We start from the raw sequence: 22,784 nt of genomic DNA on the forward strand, positions 1-22,784 counted from the left end.
AAACGGGCAAAAGACATGAACAGACACTTCTCCAAAGAGTATATCCACATGGCCAATAGGCACATGAAACAATGCTCAACATCACTCATCATCAGGGAAAAACAAATCAAAACCACACTGAGATACTATCTCATGCCAATCAGAGTGGCTAAAATGAACAAATCAGGAGACGATAGATGCTGGTGAGGATGTGGAGAAATGCACACCCTCCTACACTGTTGGTGGGAATATAAACTGGTGCAGTTGCTCTGGAAAAGAGTGTGGAGGTTCCTCAAAAAATTAACAATAGAACTCCCCTATGACTGAGCAATAGCACTGCTGGGAATTTACCCAAGGGATACAGGAGTGCTGATGCATAGGGGCACATATACCCCAATGTTCACAGCAGCACTTTCAACAGTAGCCAAATCATGGAAAGAGCTTAAATGTCCAAAAACTGGTGAATGGATTAAGAAGATGTGGTTTATCTATACAATGGAATACTACATGGCAATGAGAAAGAATGAAATCTGGCCATGTGTAGCAACATGGATGGAACTTGAGGGTGTTATGCTGAGTGAAATGTCAGGCAGAGAAGGACAGGTACCATTTGTTTTCACTTCATAAGTGGAACAGGAGAAACTTAACAGAGGACTATGGGGGAGGTGAAGGGGAAAAATAGTTGGGGAGAGGGAGGGAGGCAAATCATGAGAGACTCTTGAATACCGAGAACAAACTGAGGGCTGATGGGCTGATGGAGGTGAGGGAGAGGGGAAGAAAGGTGATGGGCGTTGAGGAGGGCACTTGTTGGGATAAGCACTGGGTGTTATACAGAAACTAACTTGATAATAAACTATAATTTAAAAAAAAAGAAAAAGAGCAAAGAAAGTTTAAGGGACTTAAGAGGGCACCATCAAGCAGAACAATATACATGTATTTAAAAAAATAACAAAACACAAGGAAAGACAAGGCAGAAAAAAAAAACAGATAAAAGAACTAAAGGCATACCTCATTATATTGAGCCTTCACTTTGTTGTGCTTTGCAGATGTGCTTTTTACAAACAAAAACTTGGCAAGTAAATTTATCAGCACCATTTTTCCATCAGCATTTGCTCACTTCATGTTTCTGTGTCACATTTAGATAATTCTTGCAATATTTCAAACTTTTTCATTATTATTATATTTAATAAGGTGATCTGTAATCAGTGATCTTTGATGTTATTATTGTCATTTTGTTTCATGCCTGCTAACACAACATCCATTCTGCAGCCCATGGATCAAGGAGAAATTTTTATTTTCAAGTCTTATTATTTGCCAAATACATTTCATAAGGTTTAGCTGCCATAGATAGTCATTCCTTTGATGGATCTAGGCAAAGTTAACTGAAAACCTCTAGAAAGGACTCACCACTCTGATGCTATTAGAAACACTCACGATTTATGGGAAGGTTTCAAAATATCAACGTTAACAGGAGTATAGAAAAAGTTGGTTTCACCTGGCATGGATGACTTTGAAGGTTCAAGACTTCAGGAGAAAGTAATTGCAGATACGGTAGAAATAGCAAGAGAACTAGACTTAGAAGTAGAGCCTGAAGCTTTGATTGAACTGCTGCAATCTCCTGATCAAACTTTCATGGAAGAGGAGTTGCTTCTTATGGATAAATGAAGAAAATTAGTTTCTTGAGATGGAATCTGCTCCTGGTAAAGATGCTGTGAAGATTGTTGAAATGACAATGAACAATTTAGAATATTACATCAACTTAGCTGATAAAGCAGGAGCTGGAGTTGAGAAGATTAACTCTAATTTTGAAAGAAGTTCTACTGTGGGTGAACTGCTATCAAACAGCATTTCATGCTACAGAGAAATTGTGAAAGGAAGAGTCAATAAATGTATCAAACTTCACTGTGTATTATTTTAAGAAGTTGCCACAGCACAAGACACCTAGGTGGCTCACTCAGTTAAGTGTCTGACTCTTGATTTCAGCTCAGGTCATGATCTCACAGTTCATGAGTTGAGCCTAATGTCAGTATAGAGACTGCTTGGGATTCTCTCTCTCTCTCCCTCTTTCTCTGCCCCTCCCCTGCTCATTCTCAGTCTCTTTCTCTCTCTCTCTCTCTCTCCCAAAATAAATAAATAAGCATTAGGAAAAAAAAAAAAAGGAATTGCCACAGCTGTCCAAACTTTCAGCAACTACCACCCTGATCATTCAACAGCCATGAACTTTGGGGCAAGACCCTCCACCAGCAAAACAATTATAAATTTCTGGTTGGCATTTTTTAACAATAAAGTATTTTTAATTAAGGTATGTACATTGGTTTCTTTTTTTTTTTTTTTTTGGACATAATGCTATTGCACACTTAAACTACATTATAGTGTAAATCTATCTTTGTGTGAACTAAGAAACCAAAATAATCATTTGACTCTCTTTACTATGATAGTTGCTTTACTGGGGGTGGTCTGGAACCAAAGCCTAAATATCTCTGAAGTATATTTTTATAAGACTAACAGAAAACAATACTTTAGCAATAGTAAATCATTCCTATCAATAATTACTTTAAATGTAATTTAAAGTACTTTAATAGTACTATTGTACTTTAAATGTAAAAGGATTAAATACCCCAATCAACAGACATAAAGTGGCTGAATGTACAAAAAGACTCAACTCTGCCCTGTTTAAAAGAAACTCACTTTAGATTCAAGGACACATAAAGGTTGAAAGTGAAGTGATGGAAAAAGTAACTTCACACAGTTGGTAACCAAAGGAGAACAGGAATGGTTGCATTGACGTCAGACAAACTAGAATTTAAGGAGAAATGTCATAAGAAACACAAAAAGACATTATATAATCAAGAAAGTGTCAATTGACCAGGAAGATAGAACAATTATATATGTGTATCCAACATCAGAGTGCCTAAATATATAAATCAAACATTGACAGAACAGAAATATATATATAATAGAGCAGAAAAATATATGGCAATACAGTAATAGTAGGAGCCTTTAATGCTTTATTTTAAATAATGGATAGAACATCTGGATAGAAGATCAATAAGGAAATGGAGAACTTGAACAATACTATAAACCAAATGAAACAGAACAACATATATAGAATATTCTACCTAGCTGTTGGGAAAATAAATGAAGTTCTGCACCATAAGATAGCCAATGGGACTAAAACATGCTCTATTTCCTAGCTTAGAGACTCCTCTTCCGGGTCCTTCCTTCCCTGTTTGCTGCACCTGCGAAAACCACCAGGAATGCAGAAGTAGACGCTATAAATTACCCCTTCCCACTTGCATTCGGGGCTCAGATCTTTGGAGAAATTGTCTCCTCTGAGCCAGCAGATGTTAAATAAGCCTCTGATCCACCAAGACCTCCGAGTGCCACTTGGTTTTTCTGCCAGCGTTCCAGCCTGGTTCCATAATGTATTTAGTTCCCTGACTGGAAAACCCAACCGCACTGGCCCATTGTTGCCACTGGTTTGGAAGAATGGTGAGGCAGTGACAAGTGAGGAATCAAAAAGGAGAAGGCACGTGGCAGTCTCCTGCTCCGCAGCCCCGCTCTGTTGTTCCTGCTGGACTATGAGGAGACTTGGCAAGTAAGGATCTGGAACTGATGTGGGAAACCAGTAAGGCCTGGGCCCTAAATCTGTACTGTCCTGCCCGCCCACAGTGGTGGAAGGGAGAGCTGATCACTCCCTGGAGACCCCAGTGGTCTCATCTGTAAAAATTCTATGGGATGGAATGTAATAACCTCTGAGGTGTATGTGAGTGTGAATGTGCGACTCGGCCTGGCTTGCCTGCTGGGTTTGATTCTGTGGCTCCATGGGTGGACACCCTTAATGTCCCCAAAAGCCTATGGACTCTGAGTGGGCCCATCTGCGATTCGTGGTGAATGGCATACAGTCCATGGCGGCATCAGAATAGTTTCCAATTATAAGTTACAAAGGTGAGACAGCTACAGCTAAGTATCACCCAAGTTCCTTCAGGACATGGCCAGATAGGCATCTGACTGGACTCCTCATTAGACGGGGCACCCTTACCCCTTTGTCTTTGTGACACCAGCTCACAGGAACATTACAGGGTTGGGACCGTGCAAAGAAGGGATTATCAGGTGACTATGGGATGAAAATGACACCTGGGAAGCTAAGGACCTTTTGTGAACTAGAATGGCCCATGTTCAATGTAGGATGGCCCCCAAAAGGGACATTAGATGCTCAAGTGGTACAGCAGGTTTGGCTAATAGTCACTGGAAACTCAGGTCACCCTGACCAATTTCTATATATATCAACTCCTGGCCTGAAATTGTCTGAAATCTCCCACCTTGGGTGTGACTCATCTATAACAAGCAGAGTCAGGCAAAGGTTTTAGCTCCCATACCTGGAGACTCACCCAGAGAACTGAAGAGGCAGCCCACTGCTCTCCCAGTTCCTCTGGAAGGGGACCCAGAGGAAGTCTCTGTCTTTCCGCCACCTTATGACTCACTGGGCCCCCTCCCTCTTGCTCTGGGGCCTGAAACTCCTCTGCCATCTGTCTTTCCTCCACCCCCGAACCTGGAAAATCCTCTCTCACCAGGGCCAGCCACCAGACTGTGCCCCAGACCCAGACCTGGTGCTCTCCAAATGCCAGTAAGGGAGACGAGAGAACATGAAAGACAGAATGAGGATGGAATAGCCCAGCCCGGCTGTTCCATGATGTATTAGCAGCTCTTCTCTACAACTGACCTCCTTTACTGAAAACACAACACTCCATCAAAGCCACAAGCAATGGTCAACTTGATGGAGTCCCTCTTCCAGACCCATCAACCAACTTGGGAAGATTGCCAACAGTTACTCTGTACTCTGTTTAAGGGTAGGAGAATAATGAGGGATACACGACAGTACCTAGAAGACCACACACCGCTGGAGATTAATGACCCTGCTGCCTAGGCTTGAACTGCCACACCTGAAGAACGCCCAACATAGGACTTTACCACAGAAGAAGGACAGGCTCACATCCATTGGTATCAAGAGGCTCTCCTTCGGGGAATTCAAGCTAGAGCCAAAAAGCCCATGAACATGCCTAAAGTATCAATGGTCACTCAGCAACCTGGAGAGTCTCCCAGAGACTACTATGAAAGACTATGTAAGGCATACAGGTATACATCCTATTTGACCCCAAGATACTGGAAAGTCAACAAATGGCAAATATCTACTTTGTGGCCCAGACTGCCCCAGGTATCAGGAGAAATAAAAGCTAGAGTGCTTTGGTAGGACAAATATCACTCAGCTGATAGAGGTTGCCAATAAAGTTTTCAAGAACAGGGAAGTCACAGCTGAGAGGAAAGCTGAGAAAAGACTAAAGAAGAGGGTCACCCTATTTCAGCAGCACTGGAAGAAAAGGACAGTGCGGGGCGCCTGGGTGGCTCAGGTCATGATCTCACGGTTCGTGGGTTCGAGCCCCACGTCGGGCTCTGTGCGGACAGCCAGCTCAGAGCCTGGAGCCTGTTTCAGATTCTGTGTCTCCCTCTCTCTCTGACCCTCCCCTGCTCACGCTGTCTCTCTCTCAGAAATAAAATAAAGCATCAAAAAAGAAAGAAAGAAAGAAAAGGACAGTGCAAAGATGGAAAAGCTTCAGTCATCGAAGGCGAAAGCCCAGAGCCCCCTCTAGCAAAAGACCAATGTGCCTACTGCAAGGAAAAGGGACACTGGAAGAGTGAGTGCCTGAATTGGAAAGGGCTCCCCAAACTCAGCTGATATCTGGAGGAACCTTGAGAAGGGGACCTTATTGGTCTGGCTGAGATAGAATCAGACTGAAGGGGACGCTAACTCTCTCTTTTCCTCTGCCTAATAGATGTGAGGGCTTCTCTCTCATTCATTTCCCAGATTAACAGCTGTAATTGGAGCCAACTGTGGTTAGTCTACCTCAGTATGGGGACTTTAAGGAATATTCCCAAGCAGTTGCTGAAACTCCATTTGTTTGGGGGAAATTCCCAATCTTCTCTGGCCTGATGTGGACTCCATATTTCCACTCTGTTGGAAAAAACATGGCTTCCGCTCCTCTGTCTGAGCTAAGATTTTGAATCAGGTTTTTCTTTTCTGCCTCCTGCTGTCACCTTGCCTCTTCTGCCTTCTCCTCTCCCTCCTGTTTCTGCACTAACTTGGGCGTGGTCTGCATAACTGGTTCCTATACCAACCTCAGTGCCTGGGGCACATTGGCTCCTCCTCCCACCCTGGAGGTCAAGGAGCAAAGTGCACCTCCATGGACATCTAGGTCTTTTCCAAGTGGAATGTATGATTACTGAACATAGGTTTGGGTTTTTAACTTCCTATTGCACAGAAACTAAGGCTATTTGGACCCATTGGAAAAAATGCTTTGTGCTTAATTGGTTCATGAATTTACCATCTAAAACAATTCCGGTGTAAACACCTCTCCATTGGTTACTAAGTCCTCAACTGGAGACTAAGGTTTCCCAAGAGTTAAATTCTGCTAAGTGTACTTAAGACTGCTGGAAAAGAAGGAAAGCAACCTTGTATGTAGGCAAGTGGGGGGTATGTAAGAAAGGAATAAGGAATGAAAACACATTTTTGTTGAGGGTAATTATGTCCTAAATGAGTCGGATTGTTTGGAGAGAAATGGCTTTGGGACAAAGTTTGAAGGCAAAGGAAAGTTGTAGAAGGTTCGTGAAGGGAAATCTTTGGAAAGGAATTTTATGTGTGTTCAGGATGGACTAAGGTTGAGATGAACGGAATTTGAAAAGTACACTGGTATAAGTTTGAAACTCTGCTTTTCGCTCTGTTCAAAAGACAAAGTTTTCTTGAATTGTTGATTTGCTCTTGATAAGACAATGTAAACAGTGGTTTTCTCTTTTGTTTGCCAAGTAAACCAAAGCTTTAGGTTTCATCTTTATCAGGTCTTTGATTGCTTAGTTAAAACTTCTCAATGTTAAAGGAGCTAGGTTTTGCTAACAACTATATAGTGCTATACAGTCACCTTTAGGATCTTTTATTGCCACTTTGGTTGAATAAATAAAGTTTTAAGGTTTGTAATGATCTATAATCCTATTTAGGATGTGCTTTATAACTTCCTAAGGTTTTAACAAACTTCCCATGATTTAAATGGTAAAAGAAGTCTTTTGATCAATTAGGCCCTTTTATTTGGGATGCTAAGTTACTTGGAAAACCACTGTCATACAATGGTAAACCTTAGGTTATATTGCATGGGTAAATGCTGTAACTATCCAAATATATATGCAATTCCTAAAGTTTTAATGTTTTGGTATAAGGTCATCACTTAATATTCTGATTAATTGCATCTTTGTTAACTGCATCATCATGAACGCTCGTCAGATCTTTAACGATGTCCATTTCTGAGATTTTGTCATTTATAATTGTTCTTATTCTCTCACAAAATGTGTTTCTTCTTCAAAGATATGCATAGAAAGGACTTCTGGGACAAATACAGGTATTTGACATCTTTAAGATTAATACTGAAATGGGTAAGAATTTCTAGAGCTAAAAAGCTGCATTCAAACTGAACAAGAATAGGGAACATGGGACTAAATGAACTGAGGAAGATTATAGTTTTGTGACTCTTGTTGGAAATATTGCTGGTCCTCTAATGTTTGCTTATCCAGATTAAGGAAACTTTCTCTTAAGATATCTATGAGATACAGAAATATCATGAAGTATTCATTTGTAAACTGAAGCATTTATCTTTTCTCTCTACCTAAACCCTCTAAAATTCAAAAACTCCCAGTGAGTATTCTTTCTTTTATGGCAATTACAATTGTTTGCATAAGTTTGCTAAGAATCTGTTCATCTTGTAACAGGTTATCACTGGAAATACTGGTTATTTTACCAAGGCTTTGACTGGAGTGTCATATTTGAGAGTGACATGCATAGACTCAAATATGACCAGACAGCTTTAAGGAACTAATGTTGACTTTATGAAACATGGAGCCATAAGGCCTTTGGAAATGTTGGCCAGACACCTTGCTTACAGAGTTCCCAGCAGTCTCTCCAGGTGAGTAAAGAAGGTCACTTCCTGGCAGGTGCTGGAACCTCAGGATATCTTGGGGGACCTCTTGAAGAAGAATTTGCCCAATTCTATAGGTATTATAGGCCTGATGGGAAGTACTTGGCTTGGCTTCTGGCCTGGAGAGGCTACTAAAATTCAACCTGGGGATTCCTTATAAAATATATAAGTATATTAAACATATATCATATACAAACAGTGCATATTATATATGTATATACATATGTAAATATAAATAAATAAGTACATGCACAAACTGTATATATTTTTTCACAGGTTTTAGAGATTAGGACCTAGACATCTTTCTTTGAGGGCTGTTATTCTGCCTATCTATGTTAGGTAACATGGCAAGGAGGTATTAAGGTTATACATGGAATTAAAGTTGCTAATCAGATTACCTTAGAGAGATTATACTAAATTATCCTGGTTAACCCAATGGGATCACAAGGGTCCTTTAAATGTGGAAGAGGGAGGATTAAAAGTCAGTATTCATATGATGCGGCGTGAGCATTACTTGATTGACCTTTCTGCATATGAAAGTGAGCCTAGCCACAAACTTTGGACAGCCTCTAGAAGGCGGAAAAGGCAAGGATTTTCTCCCTAGAGCCTCCAGAAAGGAACACAGCCTTGCCAACATCTTGATTTTAGTACATTGTGACTCATTTCAGACTTCTGAACCTCAGGACTTTATGATTATGAGAGAACTCTAACATACTTATTTTTAAGCCATTAAAGGCGTACGTGTGCACACACACATATACTTATGTGTGTTTGTGTGTCTGTGTCAGGTGGTGATAAATGCTTTGAAAAAAACAAATTTGATTAAAGACTTATGAATAGAAAAGGGTATTTTATGCTGGGTGGTCAAGGATGAGGTTATGTTTAAATAGAAACGTAAATAAGATGAAGGAGCAAGGTATCTGGAAATAGAACATTCAGATGGGAAAACAGCAAGTGCAAACTTCTCCAAGTCAGAAGTTTGCTCAGCATTTTCGATAAATAGCAAAAAGGCTAATAAGGCTAAAGGCTAATATGGAAAGTAAATGAGAGGAAACACAGGATATAAATAGAATTGAGGGTTACATAAAGGATGGTTATTCTCATTATTTTTGGAGGGTGAGTGGGAATGAAGGTACTTTTGTCCTATTATTTATGGTTTTTGATGATGATGCATTACTACTGTCCTGTCTAGAATTTTTATTATTACATAAAAGTACAAGAAATATGAAACACAGAAATGTCAAGTGTAAAGATGAAGAATATATATACATATAATATGATGTTTTTGGTTTAGTCTAAAAATTGAGGGACAGGGATAAGAAAGAATCAAATTATACTGTTGTTATTTTAAAAGGCCTATTATCTATTTCCACTTTTATGCAGTTTTGAGTTTGTATATACATGTCGATAACAACATGTGTAAACATGTGTGCCCCTGCATGTAAATAAGTGTAAGAATCCTATGGTTTCTTGATACTGGATTATTTCATATGAAGGTGAATATTTGAAAATACAGAATGAGGAAGATGTTTGAATAGCCTACTTATAAATCCCTACCTACCAGAACGTCTTAAGGGGACTAATATTATGGAAAGCTACAGTTACTTTAGCAATGAGGAAGAGAATTGCGAGCATGGGATTTGGAATCAGACTGCCTGGTTCAGACCTTCGCTCCACTACTTACCAGCTTGGGGACTGAAAAGGATTCATTTGCCCTCTCTGTATCTAAGTTTTTTCATCTGTAAAAGAGAGATAATAGCATCTGGACGATGCAGTCGTGGTAAGGAATAAATCTATTGAAAGAAATATAACACTAGAACAGTCTCTGGCATATAACATGTGCTCAATGTTAGCTTCTATTGTTAATTTATTACTCTCTGATCCTGATTATCAGACTGCAATTAGCATACGTTATATACACTAACTTGTTAACTTCCAGCTCCTCTCCAGATATGCTGCAAGGGACCATTCGGGCAATTTTAATTATTTCAGCCAGATTGCTGTCACTTTACTATGCATATGCAAATGAAATTACCGTAACCCTCAATGTTAAAAAGAAGCAGAAACAACCCAGCACACCATTTTACCCTTAGACTTACATGCACCACTACCTTTTACCTATTGACTGCTATTCAAATATTTCATCAGAACAGACTTTATCAGTAATATCTGAAAACAAACAAACATGTTCTCTGGACAAAGTTAAAAGGGACCTTACATAACATTATTCCAACTGAGTCGGATTTCTGTATAGTCCTTATTCAGCAATTACGACTACAGATTTGAGTAAAAAAACAAAAACAAAAAAAACAAAGCATTCAAATATTGGTAAAACAATTTTTTAAAATTTCTTCAAAACTTTTCTACAGGGGTTTAAAGGCTTTGACGTGGGTTTATGGTTTTTGATTACAAGCTGGGTGAGTACAGGCAAACTTCTCAATTTTCCGGAATCTTGGTTTCTTCAACACTGTGCTCAGGGAGTACTTTATTTTATGAAATTCTAGAAAAATCCCAATACAGTCTACCATTTGATTTTAAGACAAAAAGAGCCAAAGAGAAGATTTCTAAATCAAAAGATTTCTAAATTTTTAACATTAACAAACTCTTACCCATTGGAAATATTACCAAGAAATTCCCTTTTTCAGATTTAAAGACTCATTTAAATCAAGATATAAAGCATTCTATTAATATTTTAGTGTATGCTTTAGTTAAAAATGCTAATTTGAAATACAATATTGTTTTTAAAATTGGCTATGTTTTTTTTAAATCCCCCCTTCACTTATTTTAATTCAGAAACATGAAACTTTTTCTACCTTGAATCCATTGCAGCATCTAGTTTCCCTTTTCTTTGAAGGTGTTGCCTCTGCTGTCTTTTTCAAATGTTGATTTGTGTCCATCATTGAGTGTTTTCAATTGTGGTTGATTCTTGGTTTGAAATGACCACCTGTTTAAGGAGAAAAAGGATAACTTATTTCACTCTGACAATATATAATTAAGGAATACGCTGCAAAGTTGACATCAATCAATTGATGAAACCACTAATACTCTTTCAGGGTCTTCAAAGTCCAGAGCACTACGCAAATGCTAGACACAAAAGGAGGAGAAACACATGAAAACACAGAGTCCTAACTTTTGGGAATTATAATTTGGGAAGATAAATTTCTGAAAATAATTTGAAACAACAAATGAATAGTCTAGATCATATACTAGATGAGATAAAAAATTTAAAGTACAGAAATACAAATTTAAATGTTTCACATATCTACATTATAAAATTTAGGAAGGCAAATATATGTTTAATTCATCTTTATAGTTTTACAAAGCACCAAACAGTGCCTTGTACATAGTAGACAGTCAAAATGCGTAGAAAAATAATGTAAAGAACTGTGAATAGAGTGGCCTAGGAAAGTTTCATGAAGAGATACTTTGGGAACCAGGTATGAAATGCAGGCTAAGTTTGGATTTGTTAAAGAGTACCTTTCAGAAAGACTGGCAATGCCTGACCTTACCACCATCACAATCCTACTTTAGTTTTGTTCATTTATTTTTGAACAGAAAATGTATGCAGTTGAATATATTTAAACACATGTATTTGAAAGTACAAAATAACAAAAAGACATACATTAAAGAATCTTTCTGTAGCCCCTGTCCACCCAACATCCAGTTTCTTATTCTGAGGAATAATTAAACCAGTTTTCAGTGAATACTATCCAGAAATGTGATATGCATTTTTAATGAAATACATATATCTTCCTTTTTAAACACAAATGGCAGCATACAATTAACACTGCTCTCTACCTTTCAATGCTACTTTATACTAATAAATGACTTTTTTTTCAGTTTTATTATGGTTGCAGGTTATCCTGTTGTCCATAATATATCTAGTTACATGTTGATAAACATTTAGGTTGTATCTAAATATTTCATACTAGAAAATTTTCTTAATATGTCATTTTATTTATGTGTAGGATATGAGTTTTGAGGTCAGAAATTATAAATTTGTAAGTTATTAAGCCTCTATTTTATTTTTTAATTTTAATTTTTTAAGGTTCTATTTAAATTCCAGTTAGTTAACACAGTGTAATATAGGTTTGGGTATAATACATAGTGATTTAACACAGTGATTGTTATGTGATCATAACAGGATTTATTGATTCCTTATATTGTAAACACAATGAATAAATTAATACAATATATAGTTGATCCTATTATTCATGTATTCAGTATTTGTGAACTTGCCTTCTCACTAAAATTTATTTGTAACTGACTGAGCCACCTAGGCGCCCCAATAAAGTTTTATTTTTTATAGGACCTGGGATTTACACAGCACATGTAGGGGCAAACAGCAAGGTCATAGGTAGAGAGTGCAAAGCCTAGGGTTCTGCTTTTATTGGGGTTGAGGGTCGAGGCCTAGGGTTTTACCAGATCACTCTTATTGGTGAATTTAAAACATAACAATGAAATGTAAAATATCTGAAGATATTATCACGTGTGTATATTAACATATGCATCAATGCAAAAACCCACGTCTATGTACATCTAAGTAAATCCTAGTTATTCCACTTTTCTGCATGTGCTCCAAACATGCCTGTAACTTTTCAGTTACTAAGTGGAGAGGAATGAGGAAGAAATCAGTAGTTAGGGTGTCCCAATGTCATAAGCAGTCCTTTGATAAATTTCCTGTTATATTCTTCATGAATACCTTTTTTTGTATCTTTACCCAGAATTGAAAAGTTAGGAAGTAATTTTTACCACTTAATTCTATTATTGCAAATCTCTCTGAATGATTTATGAGGTGTATATACACCCTATAGCTTTAGTTTTGTTGGTTTTGTTTTTTTTTGGCTACTGGACAAGTATTCTTTGGGTTTTTCTGTTTTGTTGTTTGTTTTGTTTGGTTTTTTTTTTTTTAGAGAGATAGAGCAAGCAGGGGAGGGGAAGGGAGAGAGGGAGAGTGAGAGAGAATCTCAAGCAGGCTCCACGATGACCCTGAGATCATGACGTGACCAATTTCAAATGCTGGACACTTAACCAACTGAGCCAGCCAGGTGTCCCTGGAACAAGTATTCTTAAAGATCATTATCTCACCAGTGTAGCCCTGTTTGTTGCATTTGATTAAATTATGATTATCCTATCTTTCAGCCTTCTTTCTATTTTATTTTTATCATAGTCATCTTCAGAGTTTTTCAGAGGTTCCCTGTATCATACAGAATAAAATTCACACTTCCTATTTGATTCATTACAAACTACACCCAGCCCTTGTTTTCAGTCTCAGTTCTCAACACATCCATTAGCACCTTCAGTCCTATGGAATCAACTGTCCCTAGAAATCCTCTGCCCTATGTTTCTTCTTAACCTGTTAATGTTCTTCCTCATCTTTTGGTTGTAATTCTTCCCTAAATCACTCTTCTGAAATATTTTTCCAGTTACTCCCAATTGAAAAAAAACCTCTCTCACACTGTTGCTCCACTAGAGAATATAACTTGTAACACAGTCATTACTTTTCCCTGTTATTTCTGCTACATTCCTAGACAGATTACAATTCCATACCTCTCTCCTACATACTGAGAAGTAATATCCGGAAAAAAGTGGGAAATGTAGACACTTACCTCCCGTATGTCTCAGAAAAGCTAAATTGTAATAGGGAACCTCAAAGTAATTACAGAGTTGGAATATCAATTTAGGTTTGACTCTTAACACTACACTTTTTACTTCATCATGACGTTTTAAGCCTGATTGGAGAATTTTACTTAGTTTTCTCTGGAGATTTTTTTTTCTCAGAGCCTCAAGACAACTGACATTTGAATACATTTTGGGGACACAATATGTTTATAAGACAGGACCACAGGCATTCAGACACAGAACTGCCATTCTTCCTTCAACAGAACACTCAGTTCTTCCTCATGTGATTGGGCTGGAGTAGAGGGCAGAATTTCACCAAACTCTCCTTACCTGTGTCAAGCTTTTACTGTTTGAGAAATCATAAAAAAGCAGTGCAAGCTAGGTGACCCAGTTTCTATGTACCTATAGAACCGAGGAGGAAAAAAAAGTGAAAATAGATTTACTAACTTTTTAGACCTTTTAAAAAGACTTTCCCCATTTTCTACCTCACTTTGACAATAACCATGGTCTTTTAAGTGTAGCCACTTTCTAGTTGGAGAAGGGAACCAATATCTATTGAGTTCTTAATTTGTGCCAGGAACCATGCTGGTAAATTTTTTTCTCATTTGATTAGAGACAAAATTATCTAGAAAATTTCTTTCTTCATCTTCATCTTGAGTCAAATGAGTTGAAACAGGAATGTAGGGGTGGGAAGGTGACTTTTAGACATGTGCCATTCTTTGATGTTTGCCAACCAACTCTCCACCCCATATTATCCAGTTAAGGTAGAATAAAAAATAGGGAATACATCTAATTATTCCACATAGTCAATGAAAATAATTGCCTTGTGGTATATTTTGAGAAGGTAAACAGAGATCCATTTTTTTTTTAAACTTGAAGTTCCACTTATTTAGAAAGTAATGGGAACAGGGTTTCAAACTTTATTTTTAAATTATGAATGTCTTATTTTCTATATTTTAACTTTCAGAGTATATAAATCTGAAGGTCATCTATCTCCAGAAGGCATATTTAATAAAATTTACAGGCTTAAATATAAGTGTGTAAAAGACACAAAGTATAAAACATGTAATATTTATCATGTTAATGAAAACATTTTTTCCATTGAAATCTGTGGCAATTTCTCACATAGAAGAAACACTGAAATTAGAGGGTCTCGAAGTTCTTACCTGGACTTAGAATCCTACAGCAGTAGCAAGGAGTCCATCCCTTTATCTGTTGTTAAAATCTCTCTTTAAATAGTGAGTTGACTTTTTTTTTTTTTTATCAGTTCAGTGATGATTAACCATTTTATTAGGTCATTGTCCTAAGCAAATACAAGAAAATTAACTAACTATTCTAAGAGCCTGCTCCAGACTTCTACATTTTACAGGTTATATATTTTGTGCTGATCTGTCTATCAATTACCAATGTCATGGTTGGGCCCATCCGGGTGGTTTTCATTATGATTTCAAGATGCCCTTCAGCAATAACCATCAGGGAACTTTGAAATAATACAGGTTTATTTATTTATTTTTTAAAAAGTGTTTTTGATTTATTTCTGAGAGAGAGAGAGAGAGACAGCATGAGCAGGGGAGGGTCAGAGAGAGGGAGAGACAGAATCTGAAACAGGCTCCAGGCTCTGAGCTGGATGTCAGCACAGAGCCTGATGCGGGGCTGGAATCCAAAAACTGAGATCATGACCTGAGCTGAAGTCAGATGCTTAACCAACTGAGCCACCCAGGCACCCCAATACAGGTTTATTTTTTATAGGACCTGGGATTTATACAGCACATGTAAGGGCAAACAGCAAGGTCATAGGTAGAGGGAGAGAGTGCAAAGCCTAGGGTTCTGCTTTTATTGGGGTTGAGGGTCGAGGCCTAGGGTTTTACCAGATCACTCTTATTGGTGAATTTAAAACATAAGAATGAAAATGTAAAGCTCGGGACAAGAAAAACAAAAGTGACCCAAATGGTCAGTATTTGAAATCAAGGAAGATCTCTAAAACAAAGATGCCTCAAAGGTGGGGGAGGTGGGCTGGCTCTTTATCTGGTCTGTGGCTGGCAGCTGTTGATTTGAGAGATCAGTTTGGAAGTGTCTACCTCTTTGAAATGGATGCTTTGGCAATCAGAGCTTTACCTAGGTACTTGCGTTACAAAAAAGGGGAAAAACTGTCAGAATTTATACATTATATTAATTTCTCAGAATTTATAAATTATTTTTATGTAAAAGTTTAACTATTAAGCTTCATTTCTGAAAATAACATATTTTCTTGAGTTGGTTGCATATGTTTTCTTTAAAAATACAAAGACAGCAGATTATCCAAGATATTTAGAACTAGAAAGGCAGTTTTTTCAAGTGTATCTACTGGTTCCTTTAGCATTTAAGATAAAACATACTCTTTTTGCTTGATACTTTGGTACAGGTCTAATACAGTGTCAATGAACTGTATATATATACATTTCATATATATATGAATATATATGTATATATACATACACTGTATATATATATTTATTACTACACACATATTTATAGCTATTATATAGAGATGACTATATATATATATATATATATATATATATATATATATGCTTGTGTGTATAAACGCACACACACATCCATATATAGCAGTGTGAGAGTACATATATGAAAACATTACCCCTTAATCGCTTCTATAAGACTATTACTGGGACAGCTGCAGCAATATATATTTAAATTCTGTATCTCAGTTATTTGATACATTAATTCTGTCCATGTTTATTCGTGGAAGCCCTGGAATCACGGGAGGAACCAGAGGTTGTGAAGGGATAGAAGAGTTGGGATATCCCTTATTTTCCAAGTAAGGGGAACTGAGAAATGCAGACCTGGGGCAAAGAAAATTAAGACATGGGCTTCCAGATAGCCCTTTGCTGAGTCAGAATCGTAGTCCAGGCTCACCCCCCCACCCCCCAATCTCCCCACAGGAGATTCTGATTCATTTCCTAAAGATTAAGTTGGTTTTTTTTTTCTAATAAGCACTTCATTTAATATTTATGTACCTCTAAATTTTGAGAACCACTAGAGCATATCTAAAGAATGCTTGCAGGATAGTATGGACTTCCCTATTATTCAGAGTGGAAATACAGTTTAGGTGCTTTACAGTAGTGATATTCTTTTCAAATTTACATTCCACCCAAGGTGGAATGAAGGTATAATAGTACAAATTAAGAACCTTTCTAATCTCTAAACTAAAGCCTTCTGGTGAAATCCTAGAGTGTTTTCATAGGTCAAAGAGCACCTTCATGCTCTTCCTAATGTATGACTGTGTAATAACTAAACAGGCCATGCTTGTGCAATTTGTGGAGAAGGTGGTCAGAGGAAAGATGTTACAATAGTTCCTTCAAGATCCATATTATGCTAACATCCATGGCTCAGGAGAATCGTAAAATTTGCTAAAAACATTCTGCTGATATTTTATTTCAGAGGTAATGATTATAGTTCTGATGGCATATCGTGGTCCTTGAAATCTGATAAACTTCAATGTCATTTGTCTCTGTTACTTGCTAGCAGTATGAACTTAAAGTTATTTAAGCTTTCTAAGCATCAATATCCTCATCTGTAAAATATAATACTTGGCGTAAGGATTAAATAGTGTATGTAAAGTGCTTTGCACAGTACTTGATATTATAGTTCAATATCTACTTCCTAATAGGATTCATTGTATGATGTTTATTATAAATATTGACAGCAATTAATTCACATCAAATTAGTAAACATAACATCTCTAAGACATGTGTCTAGCAGTCTCTTCTGGCAATTTTTATTGCCAGAGTTCTCAGGTGGGTGCTACAGGCGTGCTTCAAGAGGAAAGCCTTCAGGCTCAAAGCAAACATGCTGCTACCTGTCTGCCCCACTTCCCTTGGCAGTGGTCATGAGGCAGTTCCAGGAGGATGTATACTCCTGGAAAGAACCCAACATTTCTGTATGTATTGATACTAATGCGCTTGTGTCATCATGATTTATCTTAGTCTGACCATCATCTCTGTTATTAGAAGTACCACCATAAGAAGGAAGGGATTTCCTGACCAGTCTCATTACCTCCTGTCTAATCCCCATATGGTTCTGCACATCCTTGTTTTTGCCTCTCCCAGTCCTGAACTGAGACCCTTCTCTGGAGTCTTTTGGAATTCATGGTTAATCAAATATAGAATTCCCTTTACCTTCAGCCTCTTCTCTGAGTTCATCTCTTGCTCTAACTTAAACCTGACTCCCCTTTCCTGAAGACTACCTCACCAGCTGCTGTAATCAGTGGGAGCTGTACTATTCTCCATTTTGCTCCATACGAGATGGGCTGGTTTCAATTTGCTCTACTTTACTACTTCCCTTCTGTGTTCATACCCTCTTCCCTCAGAAGCCATAGTGTTGAATTTCATATGAAAAGACACTATCACTTATCCTTCTTCTTGTTGGGATCATCTACTGATCCTTCATTCACTTCCACTTACTCTATGACAGTTTCAGCTCCTAGTTCAAAGCCAGTCTCTCAGAATGTTACAGTTATCATAATTATTGGTGATTTCAATGACCATGAAGATAATCCTTTTAATTTTCTGGCTGCTTTTTAAAAACCTTTTCTTCTCCAATAATCTTGCTTTTCTATCTGCTCCAATGGATATATCCTAGACCTTGTTATACCAAAAACTGGAATTTCCCCGTAATATCAGTTCCAAGGATTGGTTTAACACTGTCTACCTTTCCAGCATACACTCTGTAATACCTCAGATGCAACAACGCTTTCACTAATCAGGATCTATAATCCACTGATTGATTCTACCAGAGATTGCATTATTCCTGGTTTCATGTCCTCATTTTCCTGCATTTCTGGGTTAAATTTAATGGTCATCATAATAACATTTTTTCCATAGCTCTTCAAGTCATTAGTGACCTCTGCATCATTTTAATTGCTCAACAGAACTACAACCTTGATTGACCCCAACTCTCAGCCTACTCTGTCAATGCATCCATGCTACTGAATGAGGTTGAAGAAAACCCTCAACATGTTGACTTTAAGTTTATGGTTAAGGAACTCAAATGAGCCTTTTATGTTGTGTAGGTATCATGCTGCATTTTCTTAATTTGTGTCACCTTGGTTTCTCTTTTTAAACTTCATCTCTCTACTCAAAACTCTAAAACATCCTCTCCTATCTTTACCTTCAGCTGGTGACTGTATCACTAACCAAAAATGAAAAACAAAACTTACAAAAGTTCCTTCCAACACATTTATCTACCTATAGCATCAGTACTACATATTTTGCCTTGATGGACTGTCCATGCTTTAGCAAAGATCATCCTCCATTTGTATACCAGATTGTCTCCTCTCCTTGTGTTCCAAAGGATATCAATTTTCCTGCCCTAAAGAAACGGTCCTATCAGCATATAGGCATCCTGTCAGTCTCCCAGCTTCAAAAGTCCCTCTTCTGATTCTGTTCCTTTTACAGGTATTGCACTATTTTTTGTACTGTTTAAAACACAAAACTAAAACTTCTCAAAAGCCTTATCTCTAATATCGCTTTCTATTCCTTTTTTTCACATTCTAATCTTTTTTCACATTCACTCAATCAAATGTATACCCTCAACTCCACTCAAACTACTCTTCCCTAAGTTATAAATTGCCTAAATGCTGTAATGAAATGGACTTTATCTGACTTGAACTATTAGCCATTTTCAAGAGCTGATTATTGCCTTCTCCTGGAAATAGTTTTCAGGATACTATCTTTAGTGGCTTTCCTCTTAACTCATTGGCTATTCCATTTTTACCTCATTTACTAAATATTCTATATAACTTTCTCCTCTTAATGGGAGTGCCTCAGGATTCAATTCCCACTTATTCTATGACAATCTTACAAATCACTCCCAGTTATTCCATGATAGCTTCAGGATTCAACCATCGTATTTTGGTGATTTCGTCTATTGTCATATCTTTAATATCCTCTCTATGTTGATAATTTAAAAACTTCTACCTCTGGTCAAGATTTTATTCCTGAGATTTTTCCTCAAGACTTTATGCTGGATTTTTCCATTGACTGCTCACTATCTCCCTTTATATAGATAATAGGCTTATGATATTTAAAAAATTTAAAGCTGTTCCCCTCATCTTCCTTTCTCAAACCTCTCCTATACTATTCCCCGTATCAGTCAATTGTAGTTCTATCCTTTAGTTGTGTGTACACATGTGCACATGTACACACACGTGCACACACACACACACACACATACATGCTATTAGAATCATTCTTGACTCTTCTTTTCCTTAAAACATATCATGCTCTAAGTTCAAAATATACCCAGAATCTGACTCTTTCTCACCAAGACCATGGCTGTCACTCTGGTCCTGAGTTATTGCAACATTCTCCAATTTGTGTTTCAGCTTATCTCCTTATCTCCTTGCACTCACCCATGTAAACTTCACTACACCAGCCAGAACCCCCAGGTCATGTCATGACACTGCTCTGCTCAAATCCTCCAATGGCCTCCTACACCACTCAGCATAAAGTCCAAAGGGTGGCATTAAGGTTTATAAGATATAGGCCCCTTACTCAGAGTATTTGTATTTGCTGTTCTTCCTTTCCATTCTTTTCTAGGTATCTGTGTAGCCCACTCCATCACCATCTTTTATTATACACACAAAACATAGCTTTTGGCTGACTTCTTTCATTCAATATAATTACTGTGAAACTCAACCATACCGTTGCATATATCAATAGTTCATTCTTTTCTATGCTGATTAGCTCACATTATACAAATTATTATAATTTCTTTATCTACTCAACTGTCTATAGAAATGTGAGTTGTTTCCAGTTTTTGGCTATTACAAATAAGTGTTATCAACATTTGTGTATAAGACTTTGTGTGGGCATATGCTTTCATTCTCTTGGAATGCCTGGGCCATATGGGAGGTGTGTATTTAAGATTTTAGGAAATTTTTAACATAGTTGTATTATTTTATGTTCTCAACAGCAATGAAAATATGAGTTTTGTTCTTCTCCCTCCTCAGAGTATTTATATTTGCTGTTCTTCCTTTCTCTACCTCACTAATAGTTGATATGAATAGCTTTTAAAATTTTATTCCTTCTAGTAGATATGTAGTAGTATGTAATTCTGATTTCAAATTTTCATTTACCTAACGCTAATGATGTTGAGGATCTTATCATGTGCATGACTGAGGTAGAGCAGAGGAAAAAATGGTATTTTCCTATGAGTGTCACAAAATCTTACTTAAACCATTTCTAAGGCTTTTACCTGTTGTCTAATTCTTTCCAAGGGATGAAATACCATATCATTAGGCTGTTAGGAAACATAGGGGATAAGTAATGCTCTATTAATTCTATTTTCTTATATTATTCCTCTTTTCTCCTTCTCTTTTCTCTCCCTTTACTTTCCTGCTATCTCTCAGGATCAAGGATCAAGCACAAATGCTAGAAACATTATAATCACTCACTGTGTAGAAGTTATTGTAATAGGTCTCTCTAATTTTATTTTATTTTATTTTAAATTTTTAAAAAATATTTTACTTATTTCTGAGATAGAGAGACAGCGTGAGCAGGTGAAGGTCAGAGAGAGAGGGAGATACAGAATCTGAAGCAGGCTCCAGGCTCTGAGCTAGCTGTCAGCACAGAGCCTGACACCGGGCTCAAACCCACAAACCATGAGATCATGACCTGAGCCAGAGTTGGACGCTTAAACGACTGAGCCACCCAGGCACCCCTCTCTAATTGTGTGTGTGTGTGTGTGTGTGTGTGTGTGTGTGTGTGAGAGAGAGAGAGAGAGAGAGAGAGAGGAGCGAAAGTGAGTGGGCAAGAAGGGTAGAGGGAGAGAGAGAATCTTAAGCAGGCTCCACGCTCAGTGCAGAGCCCACCACGGAGACCTGAGCTGAAATCAGGAGTGGGATGCTCAACCAAATGAACCACTCAGACTCCCCTAAACCTTTTCTGACCTTTTCCAATTTTAAACAATGCTATAATGAATATCCCTTTATGTAAATATTTAAATATGTTTATGATTTTTTCTATAGTATGTATCCAAGAATCAAAATTATTAAATAAGAGTAAAAGCTTTTCAAAGCTCACTTTTCAAATTACTCTCCAAAAAAGATTATATCAGGAACAATGCCTACAAATATATTAAACCTCTTAATTCATATCCATCAATCATATATTTCTTCAATCTTGGACAATTACAAAATGAAATCTCACTGTTTCATTTTTGCATTTATTTGATAATGGACTACATTCATGCTAATTCTAGAAGACTTCATGACAGAGTCCTCTATTATATTGCATATGCTACAAATCTTATTTCTCTCAATTTTCTCTAGGTCACTTTGGCTCAAACTCAGAATAATATTTTTCATACTCAAATGGCAAAAATATGTCCTCTTGAATAGCACCAGTATAACATTCAGTTTTCTGAAATATAAATCCTAATTAACACTGTTTTCTGAAAGATTCTTAACATTTCAGACCACAAATAGTTTTTTTTTCTTGAAATTATAACTTTCCTAAAGAATTCTCTAGTTTGCTCTTACATGACATAATAAAGACTAGTCACAATCCCCAAGATTGTCTTTGGAGCAACGGAATTCTCCTGTCCTCAATATCTGCTAACCCCAGGCCTCCTGAAATTTCAGTCATGCCCTTACCTCCTTGGATCACCTTGTTCCTTTTCCTTGGGCCTCTATACATGTGTTTTGTGTCCTATGGACTTCCTCATGGTTGCAGATGTCCTCTTGGATACCTTGGGTATCTGTTGCTACCTATCAATTTTCATAAGACAATACATTGGTTAATTTAATAAACATTCCAGAAGGTAGGACTAGAAAGAGCTGGTTAATTTTGGAGTAATGAAGGGCTAGGTGGACAAGAGCCTACAGGATATTATGCCTGTAAATCAGAGACAAATACAACAATCCAAGCAAAAATTACCTGTGTGGTACCGAAGATTGTAAAATTCTCCAGCCAGTAGATGGAAGCAGACTCCTATCTGAAAAAATGAATACTATAAACAGTTCACACATCTGAGTAGTCACTTAGCACTGTGCAGTAAAAGCAGCTTTCATTCTCTAGGGATCAGCTCTTTCTTGGGCAATATTTATGCAGTGACTAATCCCTATTCAAAGTAGATTAGGGGCCCTCACTAATTTAACCCATGCCT

At 37.3% G+C, this 22,784-nt stretch overlaps 1 protein-coding gene across 1 annotated transcript in view; it reads right to left on the reverse strand.

Moving 5' to 3' along the window:
* SLCO1B3 (solute carrier organic anion transporter family member 1B3) overlaps window positions 1-10,894 on the reverse strand; it is a 58,118-nt gene extending 47,224 nt beyond the window's left edge. The window contains exon 1 of the mRNA XM_039249012.1: window positions 10,808-10,894. Within this exon, the coding sequence (XP_039104943.1) occupies window positions 10,808-10,894 (87 nt within the window). The remainder of the gene's footprint in view (window positions 1-10,807) is intronic.
* Window positions 10,895-22,784: the final 11,890 nt, after the last annotated feature.

This window comes from Hyaena hyaena, unplaced genomic scaffold (genome assembly GCF_003009895.1).
Source record: "Hyaena hyaena isolate Hyena2069 unplaced genomic scaffold, ASM300989v1 scaffold_326, whole genome shotgun sequence".
Lineage (NCBI taxonomy): Eukaryota > Metazoa > Chordata > Mammalia > Carnivora > Hyaenidae > Hyaena > Hyaena hyaena.